Source organism: Strix aluco, chromosome 4, assembly GCF_031877795.1.
Source record: "Strix aluco isolate bStrAlu1 chromosome 4, bStrAlu1.hap1, whole genome shotgun sequence".
Classification (NCBI taxonomy): Eukaryota; Metazoa; Chordata; class Aves; order Strigiformes; family Strigidae; genus Strix; species Strix aluco.
Genome location: NC_133934.1, coordinates 30062609 through 30075455, shown reverse-complemented (window position 1 = coordinate 30075455; position 12847 = coordinate 30062609). Strand labels below are relative to the sequence as shown.

General features: G+C 37.0%; 1 protein-coding gene across 15 annotated transcripts in view; it reads right to left on the bottom strand.

Moving 5' to 3' along the window:
• Positions 1 to 12847, bottom strand: part of DCUN1D4 (defective in cullin neddylation 1 domain containing 4) — a 41903-nt gene that overhangs the window by 15844 nt on the left and 13212 nt on the right. For 4 of the 15 annotated variants that reach the window (XM_074822524.1, XM_074822539.1, XM_074822529.1 and 1 more), the window contains 2 exons: positions 8874 to 8903; positions 7442 to 7556 (listed from right to left, as the gene is read on the bottom strand). The exons of 4 other annotated variants lie outside the window; for them this stretch is intronic. In XM_074822524.1, the coding sequence (XP_074678625.1) occupies positions 7442 to 7556; positions 8874 to 8903 (145 nt within the window). Of the gene's footprint in view, positions 1 to 7441; positions 7557 to 8873; positions 8904 to 10999; positions 11169 to 12847 lie in introns of those variants that run through there. 7 more of the 15 variants (XM_074822525.1, XM_074822526.1, XM_074822531.1 and 4 more) reach the window with 3 other exon arrangements.

Here is a 12847-nt window from a genome sequence, read left to right as displayed (position 1 = left end):
AAGCTAAATACTGTAGCCTGAACCAAGACACCAGTGATAGCAATATCTGTAAAAGAAATAGCAAACAAGAACAGAAAAAAACAGCCCTTTTTACACATTCACTGCATCTACGCATAGCAACTTCTTATAGGACTGATATGGCACTGAAAGTCATTTGTTGTGCTTAAGGCTAAGGTCATTGTTTAAGAACTGCAGGAAACAACAATATTCATTAGTAAGTCCATGTGCCCAACATATGGCTAAGCAACTCCAAGCAAAATGCTCTGGCCTCAAACTTATTGATCAAAAAGCTCAGTATGTGACCACTGGAGTTTGATTTTTGGGAAACTAGAACTGATTACATATCTTCCAACCTGTGCCAGTAAGAAAAATTACTTCACAAATTCAGAAAATAAAATCAGAAAGGATATAATCTTGAGCTATCCCAGTCTCTGCTACCAGCTAATTACCCAGACATGCATTAAAAGTGCAGGTACACCCTATCACATTTGTAATGATAACAGACTATGCACAGCCACAAGTATAAAACCATGCAACAAAAATGGCTGGATGAATCTCAGATGCCTTTCTCTCAACCTAAAGGAACTAACAGCAGATGACATATTCTGCAAGACAAGGATCCCTTGAAAAGGAATACAACAGAAACAAGTAACACCAATGCAGACCTCCACGGAATTGGTGTTCTCTCATGCATAAAGATGAAGCCTGTTCTCTCCCTGCTTACTCCAAACACCAAATGAATTTATTCCCCCAGTCTAGGCAAACCAGCTTGTTCTATTAGCAAGAGACTCCTAATCCCTGAAGTGCTTCGTGAAGCAAGATGAGCAGGGAGATACAAGTGAAGTAGACAAGTATCTGAGATTACAGCCTAGGACAACTTGGTTCAGTTATCACAGCAAACCCAAGCTGGCAGCACAGAGTAAAGGTGATGCCAAAGACTGCGTCCTCTGAACTATCATTAGTACAGATTTGATTGTCTCAAGAACCGTATGTGCAGAGGAGGAAAACACAAACTGTCAGAGACGTCTGGCATCCATTTTGTATCTTAGAATATTTCTCATATCTTTGGAATTTCTCTGTACATACTGCAGAATGATGTGCCTTGTCTTTGTGCTAAGGACAGTGTGTCTTGCTATGCAGACAAGTACAAACTGCCACAGTGCACAGGGTAGATACTGGAATACTTTGGGAGCACCAAACATGTACTGAACATATGCGAGTTTCAAACAACAAGTCCGCAACATCTCACAGCTTCCTCAAGATAACCAGCACCAGCACCTTCACACAGATGCACAACCATTATGCTGACCATGTTACAGTTTAGTAATTTGCTTATGCATTGATGGTCTGTAAGAGGAACCTGCAGAGTTTCAGTCACCAGAAGCGAAAGCACATACTGCTCAGAGTCCAGAGGAGAAAACAAAGAAAGTAGGGCAGGGAGAGGAGTAAAAACCCACAGACACCTTCCATAAAGGAAGGGCCAACGAGTACACCTGGTACTTTTGGTACCAGAATTTGTACCACTGTCAGACAATGCTGACACTGGTACAAATGGTACACACTAAACGGTGTTTTCTCCATCATCAGAGCTAGAAAGGTGCATGCAGAACTTCTTCCCAGAGTGTCTGCTATACCTATCACCACTGCACAACAACAAACTCCAAGCCTTTGCGTTTAGAATTACCCTTCCATTTCTGAACCCTGACATGTAGCCCATCAGGAACGGCAAGGAAAAAAAAAATTTACCTATGGGCAAAGAGTATACATTTGTCTCTCATCTGAGACACACATGAAGCTACAATGACTCAGAAAAATCATCACTTGAAAAAAGATTTTATTAGTTTAGCATGACACTGTCAGTGTCAGGACAGTGACAGCACACTTCAAAAAATGTTTTCTTTGTATTATAACCAATAACTCCTTAAGGACCATTTAGCTTTTTCTTTTTTACTATCTCTTTCTACCAACTAGAGAGAGAAAAGAATGTGGGACAGGGCATGGAAAAAGCATTATGAAATTAAGCTGCCTAAATTTTATAAAAGTGCTATCAACTACTTAACCACATTTAAATGAAGTTATTCTCATGAAATGTTTGCATCTCCAAGATGACATAATAGCTGACTCCTAACACCCATTTTTAAACTTGTATTTGAAATATTCTTATGAGCTAGGGAATTGTAATATCCCTGCAATAAAGATGAGACAATGTAGTCTATAATTGGAAGTACTATAGGTAGATGTAAACAAACTAAACAAACTAATTAAAGAAACTGAGTGTCTAGGCCTTTCAATGTTTCTTTAAATACACAATTATTGGTATTTTTACAGATTATTTTCCTCCATTCATAACTGATTTGGTGGGAAAGCAAAAGCATGTATATTCCATCCCACTATTACGGGGCAACTAGGCAAGTCATTGTAAGAGTACATGGTCACTGCCAGCAAAAAGAACAAGGTCACAGTAGTTCTCTCCAATCTACTGCAGCCTTCAAAGTTGGGTACTCCTGCTCTAAGCATGCTTCAGTTGTACTGGAATCTGTTAGAGCTCCACCTACCACAGTGGCAACTTTGGGCTGTGCGGCTCCAGAATATTCAAACTGAGACCAGTAAAAGCACGGAGTTTAGGTCACACAAAACATTCTCTTGATTGTGGAAGCTGGTAATAGCTCATTTAAGGGGAGGAAAAAATTTAAAAAAAAAAAAAATCAAAAAAAGAAAAAGGTACAATTTATTATGGTAAATCAAAAGTTAACTCCTCATGGAAGATTTACAGCCTGCTCATTTCAGATGGTCAGTGTTTACCAAATGAAAACATTAAGAAACTTACCAACAGTAACTTTGTTTCTATGCAACCAGAACTTATTCAAAACTTTCACCTCCTTTTGTCTGAACTTCCAACTGAGTAACTGCTTTCAGATTACATTCTGAAAGATGCAAATCTTTGATTGAAGATGTCTCCTACTACTTCCATTAACTCTAATTAATTTAAAATTTTGGCTGAAAATTTTCATCAGTGCAGCACAATGAAAGTATTTTTATAAAACCTTACCTATTCATTCAGAATTATGATTTTAGCAATAGTTTCATAAATACTGTAGTAGAAAAAAGGGAGGTGGGGGCAGAAGAAAGATGTTCTATTATTTCAAAGCATGACAGACTGTCTAAAGCAACCCTCAGGACAAGTTTACTTGACTGGTAAGTTTTATGAATGACTATGCCTTATCTCTCCCTATTTAAAGGCTTAGTAAACTTTTAAATTAATGCTTTGAACTTCATCAGGCTTGCTTAAGGAGCAGTATGTGTAACAGCATACATGCTGATAGTCACATGTTCAGTTTAAGCTTCTTCAGAACTATTAAGTGAAGTTCACTGAAAAGGTGTAGAAACAGAGAAAATTATACCTGCGCGTACTTGAAAATCTCTACTTCAAGGAATAAGGTCTAAAGATCTATGACAGTTGGTAACACAGGCTGTCTGCATGGAGTAGGACTAAACCAGTTAGTAAATGACAACAGAACAAAAAAAATTCTCAATGCTAAAGGTTCTGAAAACCTCCAAGATTAGTACACTCCCATTTTATTTTCCCATGTTAATAATAGTGTGTCGACTGTGTTTTCAAAATTTATGTTTCTCCACTATAGACTGTGGATTTTATTACTCAATAAAGAAAATCTGTTTTTCATGTTAATAGGCCCTTACGTGGTCTGTACACATCCAGGATAAATTAGACTCTACACTTAATTGCTTGAAAATATAACTTTCAGGGAAGCAGATAAATATTCCTAGTTTTCATCCTTCTAAGGTCCAAATGTCCACTATTGTAAGATTTTTGCCCTCAGCATGATTCTGGAATAAGGAGTAGAGTTATTTTTTAAATAAGACTATCAGAAAGAAGAAAAGCCATTATGTTATACAGCTTATTTTTCCCTAAGAAAAAGCCAGTATTTGGGTAGAGATTGTGTAATAGATATACAGCAATAGGTAATTACACAGTGAGGACTATATTCTTATCTAGCAAGTATCTTTACATCAAATTTGCTTCATCTTTCCTAAGATCCTTAACACAGTGATGGAAAAGCAATGTACAGAAAATGTATTTTTAACTCCAATTTGAGAATACCCTATACTGTGAGAGTTGTAAATACAAAGATGACTGTGATACTGAGAGGAAAATACAAACCAAGTCTTCAAGTCATTATGTTCTGGTGAGTGCGTGCTAGACTGTCTACTTCCAATAGCTATTCTTTAAGACAGGATAAATCTTACTGTGATCCAGAAATGAATACACTAAGTTCTTTTCATTATACATCATCTGGTATAAAAATTCCCTCCCACTGAAACACTGTGTTCGAGGTGACATTATAAACACTAATTAACAGAATTCAAGCTCTTATTATATAAGGGTGGGATGTAAAAGAACATGTTTGGAATCTTTGTTTTCCAGAATCAGTCTATACATGAGATCAGCATTTCCAAATAAATTCACAAACAACTAGATTTGTTCCTGTAAATGCTTTTCTTCAATAGCGAGTGTCATTATTCCACTAATCCTTCCAAGATGAGGCTGTATCCCTAACAGCCTGGAACTGAGGGTGAAGGCTATTACAAGCTCCCTGGTATCAGACATGTTTAAATTGATGAGTTTTAAGAGCCTTTAGAAATCATCTTCTCTTTCAGCACAGAGCCCTGCTGAAATAAACTTTGTGGAAAGAATACATATCTCAAAAATATTACTATCGTAATTGAAGAGATTATAGGAACACACCACAAATAATGAAGACTGAAAATATCACCCAACAAAACTATCCATGAAAGGATTAAAAAAATAAATTTTCTTTGTATGGACAGACCAGGAGGAATCATCAACATCTGGTCTCTGCTGTGATAACATGGTTAATGATGACACTTCTTTGATAATCTTCAGACTACTACCTAGTATTTTTTCACTGAAAGCAAACAGGAGACTTGCAATTACTGAATTTATTTGCTAATGTTGCCCCGTAAGTTTGCCACTATAACTGAGAAACATACAAAACTTACATCATTCCATAAGCATCTGAAGTGACAAATCATCTCTGTTATGAAATACAGTCCCTTCTGGAGAGCACACATTGTATTTTTTCATTGAAAGTAGACATTCAAGAACAGACACTGACTATCTTTTTTGCTTAATACAGAATCCACACAGGCTAATGTCCCTTGAAGGTTTATCCTAAGTTACTAGTACACAGCTTCTAGGAAGTCTGCCTCTAAAACAGCAGCAATGGTAAATAACTGGGCCTAGAAGTCCCTTATTCCATAAACTGGTACTGCACTAGCCATACTGGTTTTACTGTATACTGCATTCTCTGCATACAATGGAAGAGAAAATGGCTTTGCTAACTATTAACTATGTCTACTACAGCACACTCCTGTAGAGGTTCCTGATTTCAGATTGACTTCTGCTTGACAAACTGAGATGTCTGACCTCCAAAGACCAAACACTACAAGCATGAGCTCCACCTGACAAACAGGCATGGAAGTAGAAGACAGCTTGCTCTTTGTTTAGCTTGTTCACAGAGAGTTACAGGGGCATAAGCCAAATTTGAAAAAATCCTTCCTTGAAAGAGAGGTCCAAGACTGAGCTGAATGTTCAGCAAATGATCTCATATTGCCAGTCATGCTGAAATAAAAATTGTTTTCTTGAAGACCAAAACAAAATGAACTTATACACTGGGAAGCTAAGAAGGCCTAAAAACCCTTAGAAGTTAAAGAGGAAGACAAAAATTGGAACCACATCAGAGAATATTGCCCTGTGGCCCACAACTGGCAGATCTGGTTTCACCTCCACTTCTAAAAGCAGACTGAGGACTTCCTTTTAAAAAAGCCTTAAATGGCAGTAGAATGAAGACTAGATCCATTAGTTATAAACTGAAAGGCAGATATACAAAAAAAATCCTTCAAATCATGCTTTCAAAAAGCTCTTAGAAATTATTAATATATACTGCTGATAAACTAAGAAATCAGTTTCTCATCATTTTCTTATTTGAATTACATAAATCAGTATCTCTTATTTAAAGACAACCTTATTTTATAGGGGTTTGGGGTTGTTTTGTTTTACAGTCAAAAGTAGAGTTAAATTTTGTGAACCTCTCTACTTACAATTCTAGAAACATTCTGTCCTCGTTTTGCTTCCATATTACAGCTTATTCTAAGATATGCATATAATGTTCTTTATCAACTATTTAGCTTTTGTTATTTCTGAAAAGCAACAAAAATATTAAGAACATGTACTGCTTTTTTGTTCTTGCTAGTGTTACGCATGCAATGAAAGGGAGAGTTGAAATCTCTTTTCTTCTGCATCAACAGATCATTTAATAAATTCCAGTGCAGCTACAGTTGTGCAACCCTATTAAACACAATGGAGTTATAGAGGCATAAGCAGAGGCTTAATTTGGCTACCAGCATTTTTCTTACTCATGCTGGAGAATAAAAAGGAAAACACCCAGCCTGATGTCAGGCTGACAGTTAGGAGAAGTGCATCTTTTCACCTTCCTGAAGATACTTGTTATGGAAGCCTATGTTTTCTGAGTCACCGGTAATACATGAATGTAATAGAGCTCAAATTCTACTGACTGATGAAGTGGCAACCGAACTTTCTGGCTCTATACATCACTTTTCAACATCAGGACAGTCCTGCGCCTATCATGCAGGAGTGTACAGTCCTGTATTCCTACAAGTTCTGAATGTAGTGTGCATAAATAGAAACTATCTTGCACACAAGGAGCACATTCAATGGTTTCCGAATGACTGAGGCTGACTGAACATATACATACTGAAAATCCAATGCTTGCAGAAGTCTCAGCATTGCAACACCTATGTCAAAAGAATACACTGCTTGTGCACAGTTATAACCCACTCGTGCTTCTGTCGCCCAGAGGGAAGCTAAGCAGCACCGCCTCAGTCACCACTCCACCACTGGCTACCACCTTGCCTGGGCCATCTTCACCTTTTCCTTACATGATCAGTATCAGATCACAACATGACAGAGGGAGACTAGCAGGACTTCAAGTAAGAGCTGAGTAGGCTACAACTACATTCATTTTTCTGACAGGCTGTAGATTGAGAATGCCCAATCCAGATCTTATGCATGTATACAGAAAGGTATTACTGTATCTCTCAGAAGTTGTTTTGAACAAACAAGTGCGTCTATTTTGACAGCTGGCAAACCAAAACAAGGAGAAGTTCCCTACAAGCTTCTTGTACAACTAGAAAAAGGTGAGATGCAAACTGACCCTAGATGTGTTTATCAATATCCCACAGTTCAATCACAGGCTATGGTTCCACACTGAGAAACCAAGCAAATTTGAACACCATTTCCATTAGTATTTAAAAACATGATCATATCAGCTATTCAACTTTAGATATTCCATCAGTCTTAGCTCATGGTAAGATGACATACCCATCATGTCTACTTTTCTTAGCAGATAAATCATCTCCTGCTGCAGGTCTCCTCTTTTTCCTTGGAGGCATCACTTTACTAAAGCAGTCTGATGAACTGCAAGACCGGAGACTTCCTACAGAGGGAATTAAAAACACCAGTACAAGAAATGAAACTGTTGCAGACCAGTTAAAACTGCGTCCACTAATAGGCATATTACAAAGGGAAGGGAAGGGAGGAAGTTAGTGGATTTAAAAATTACAAAAGAAATGGTCTCCTTTCAATAAGCAAAATCCGTCTCATTTTTACATGGTGTTCTATGACCATATTTCAGTTAAGGCCAAAAGTACTATACCAAAACGTACAGTAGTGCTAATGCTAGTTCAGCCTAACAAAAGTCAAGAACTGAGACTATCCTGAAGAAGTATTTAAGTCCTCAAAAAAGCATCCTTATTTTTAGTCATTTATTCAAATCAGAACTTAAGAGTTGTTCATTACTTTTTGAAATACAGATGTGACTAATAAACTAGAGCACCTACCTCTAGAAAACAGGACCTTTTTTATTTTTAAGCCCCAAGTTTTTCATGATTCAGAGAGTAAGGGGTAGGAAAGGTTTTGTTTGTCCATTCTTTGGTTTTGGGGTTTTTTTTTTTGTTTTCTTTCTTGGGGGGGGCGAGAATGGGGGGCACGGGGGCAGAAACATTCAGCAACCACTAGGGGAATAAATAAGGGGCTGGCTATATCATTTGGACTGGATAGTTCTCAAAGAATGAAGGTCCCCAAAGAGGAAACAGCCAATTCAAGACACTGATACCAATCAAGTGGCAGTCTTTCCCTCCCCTTCTCTCAGCTACATACTCCTATGTATGTCTCTGGTGACTCTTCAGTGTGCCAATCCAGCTCACCAAACCTGTAGATAATTAACCCAAGCAAAAAAGAATAACAACTTTCTGTACATTAGCACAAGAAAGAGCACAGGACCAGCCCTTTTGACCACAGCAAGTCATTAAATTGCCTTTGCTGCCTCATGAAAACGGTAGGCTAACACTCCAGGCAAAATTCTGTCCCACTTTCATATACTGAAGACCACACGGTCACCTGAGAAAGGTGTGTGTAAGTGCAGCTCAAAGAGCTATCAAAGCTCTAAATGTTACGCAGAGAATTTTAAAAGGAAAGGAAGAGAGAGGTGAGGTATAAAAAAATCCAGACACAAAGCAATGCCAAAGAAACTTGCAAGAAAATATGAAGAACTCCAGCATGCCTAAGCTACCTTCTCTTAGGTTCAACAGCATCCAAGTTTAGCTATGCTTTATTAAGATGCCCACAAAATCTTTTACTTTATATCACAGCACGAAGCAAGCAATAAAACTTTGACCACTTTTTGACATCAAGGGAGGAGACTGAAATCAGAGGCCCAATTCCCAACAAATACTAACAGCAATCTTTTGCTTACCTATTCTTCGTATCTTTGAAAGTCTCTCTCCTGTTATAGGAGAAACACATGTAAGGAACCTTACAGCCTCACAGGCTTTGCTACATGTACTTTATTTTAAACATGCACTGAAACTATGCATATGAAAGTATGGATTTTTCTAGTATTAGGCAAGATGTTCAAACCAGTTTTTACATCAAGAGGAACTAACTTGGTTTCAACTAATCAAGCTTTCGCACTTCTTTGGTCTTACCTTTATATTCATTTCTATTAAGAAGAAAATTAATCTCTCTAGTTCAAAAAATACTCTCTCCAATTCAAAAATTCTTCTTCTATATTCCTTTTTTTCCTTCCCCCTCATCCCCCCATTGAAGCTTCCCCACCCTACCATTCTTCCAGGAAAGTATTGCCATATCTACACTATCTTTTAGAAATAAAGTTTTAAGAGTATTGTAAATTCAAATTATAATTTAACTAGTTATCAAAAAACTTCCAAGCATTATACTCCATAAATTACTATCACATGAAAAATCATAATGGCTGTGTCAGAAGAATATACTTCTAGAAGCACTGTCCAGAATACCTTACAAAAGGAAAATAACAGTATTTCTTCTTCTCACCAATATCAGATATATTTGAAACAGGTAAGCCAGAGACCATCAAAAACTCACAGCATGCCCAGATTAAAGAACCTAAGGAACCTGACCTGCGGAATGTCATTTGTTCCATCTGATTATGCCTGCAAATTAACGATATTGCAAAATTGTATTCCCGTAAGTTATTGAAAGTGTGATGCTTCATGGCTTTTTAGATCAAGTTCATAAATTCTCTGCCAAGTAAGTATTTTTTGCAAGCCTACACAAACTAAAAACACTCAAGATGACAGCAGAACTTAACAGATGGCTAGAGACAGCCAACAGACTCAGACACACACTAAACTTAATAAATGAAAACGTGTGCTAATGAACACCTTATTTTGGAAAATAGGTATGTACTTGAGTACAACCTGTAGCTATCTCATTCCTTTGAGAGCAATTTGGTTTTAAATGTCTATTTTTTTAAAAAATCTATTTATGATGGCCACAGGCATTGGACACTGGTAAACTTCAAGAAAATCCACCAACCCCACCCCACCAGGTTTGTCCAGTTTATAGAATCATAGAATGGTTTGGTTTGGCAGGGATCTTAAAGATCATCTAGTTCCAACCTCCATGCCATGGGGGTTATTTACTGGTTATTTGATTGGGAACAGAAATATGCAAGGCCTCTGTGACAAGAGAAGCATAGCAAAAGATGAAAATAAAATAAAGTAAAACAGTTATAGAAAAGGCAAATAATCTTGTCAGATCTGCAACCCCACACAAACCAAAGAATTTAACCCAAGAATTCCTGCTTGAAGTCTTTTCCTCATTAAATGATAGGACATTTTTAGGAAGATCACTGAACTTGCTTTAAAGGCTTAAATTGATAACAGAATTTACAATAACCCAATTTCTCCAGGGACTCATATGAAAAACTTGTACCCTTTCCTGGTTTGAATGTGTCCTGTTGCAGCTCTCAAACTGACAGAAAAGGGAAGAAAAGAGATAGCTCAGAAGTTGGTAAGTGGCTATTAAGTCCACATGTACACCCCACTCACACACACACAGACACCAGGTGGACAAACATACTGTACATGCTTTCAGAGATTTGACATCTTAGTGACTGATGTTTGGAACAAGTCTTCACTATGTTTTAACTGCTGAATGATCTCTAAACTACTGAAAAACACAGTATGTTACTTTAAAAGTATTTCCTTTTGTTACTAGGATCAGAACATTGAATTTGAAGGGAATTTACAATTTCCCTGTAACAAACTCTGAAAGTTAAACCAGCAGAGTATTTCTACCTTTTACTTCCACCTAGAGTTAAAAACTATCAGAGTTTGGGGTTTTTCTGGCTTAAATTCTTGCAATTTCTTATTTTACAGTATAGCTCACTAAGTAGCAACAATATTAACCTTTCCTACACAAAGATTTCTAATTCTAAATGTATTTTCTAGGTATAGCCTTTCACAACTCATTTCACTTCTCAAAGGTCTGATCATCTGCAAACAAACATGCAGCTCCCTCCAACTTCATGCAAAGTTTGACAGGAACTTTACTTACCGAGTGCAGCTTCTCTGATGTGATTATCTTCAAAGTTTCTTACTCCTGGGTCTCAACTCAAGATTGGCAGAACCCTCCTAGTTCTCACTGTTTTTTTGACACTTGAAGCTAGCATTTGCAAGGTAGAGCCTCCAAATGGCTGCTGAATAGGCCACCATCAGCCAAAAGCCTGCCGAGTATAAATGTTGTTTGCCAAACATTCTGTTCAGTACTTCCAAATTTGCAGGAGACAATTTGCAGGGGACAAAGCTACCAAAGGGAAGTATCAACTCAAGAGCTAAAATTCACCCTAAGAAATTTAAAACAACATGCAAGATAATCACCACAAGGGAGGGACACCCCTAGAATAGCAACAAAACCAGAACAAACAAAAAAGAAAAAACAGAGGTCAATAAATAAGAATTCTACAAGCTATTTCCCTACAGAAGTGATTTACACACATGTAATTTTCACCTTCTCTCTAGATAATGCCTGTGAATAATCCTGCTCTTCTGATGCTTAAGTAGAGGGGTGTTTCAAAGGAAAAGTAATTAGAAACTGTGAATGCTGAAGCAATTGGAAAGATAGAGCTGCTCACTTAATGATGCAACAAGACCACCACAAGCACAGTTAACAATCATAATTTTTCAGATACAAGATGAGAAATCTAAGATACTCATCAAAACACCAAACAGCTTGCAATCTTGTTGTAAAAGGAAAAATCATCTTCTCTATCTTGAATTCCACACTACAGAATTGCTTTGGACTCAAGAGGGCTTTCTTCTCTAAAACAACAAAAAATAGTAGAGGCAAAAGTAATTTACACACACACACAAGCTTCAGGAACAGCAGTGAAGCCTTGTTTTTGATGAAGACATTACCTCCTTCTTTAAAACAAGCCAGGTGACAACAGGAAGTGTACTTTTACTTTTAAAGACATTGCAGTCGGAATAGGTAAATAAGTCACAATTTAATAACCAAATCATGACTTTAAGCTATTAACAAGTTGCTGGATTTGTAGTTATGACATAAAAACAATTATTACTTCAAATTCTAAAGTTTTCCAAGTTAATGCAAATACGTACTAGAAGAAAAAGAAATTGTTTACAGAATCTGAATGCCTGCTTTTCTTAACCCTACAAACAGCTGAAAAGGCAAAAGCCCATGACACACTCACAGCCTACCTTATTTTTCAGATATATATGCACACTAAATGCTAACACATGAGATTGTAATCATTATAGGTGACTAGAATTTTCAAGTGAGGTCCATCTTCACTCCCAAATCACTGAAGGAATTTTCAAACTACCACCCTCTAGCTCTTAGATATTTAGCAACTGTTTCCATAAAAGAAATCTGGCTAATACTTAGAAAAGACATAATTTGCTTAAAAGTAATTTAGATGTCCAGTACATTTACTGTTTGCTCAGAAACAACCGTTTTGAAATAAATGTAATATGTATTAAAAGCTCATTATAAATATTAACCTAAAATTGAAATACTCAGATTTTTTAAAATAGCTTTTAGAAATCTCAGCCAAATTTAGATATGCATTAAGTCATCCCAAAAGCAGGGCCCATGATGTAATAACATTAACCAGGATAGTTATGTCAGAAAACTGTGAGTGTCCATATAAAGCAGTTCATCAAAACCAGTAACACACTCAAACACCTTCCAATAGAGATAATGAGAGTTCTGAGACTAATTTCTTATACTGACCTCTATGACAGAAGTGCTAGACAAGAGATAAGACCAATTCCAAATACCTTAAGCACACCTACTCTCACTGATCAATTAGCGACAGAAGGGTACTACCTCAATGCTTCACAACAGCTTTTTGTGATCAAAAGTAAACAAAGATTATGGAAT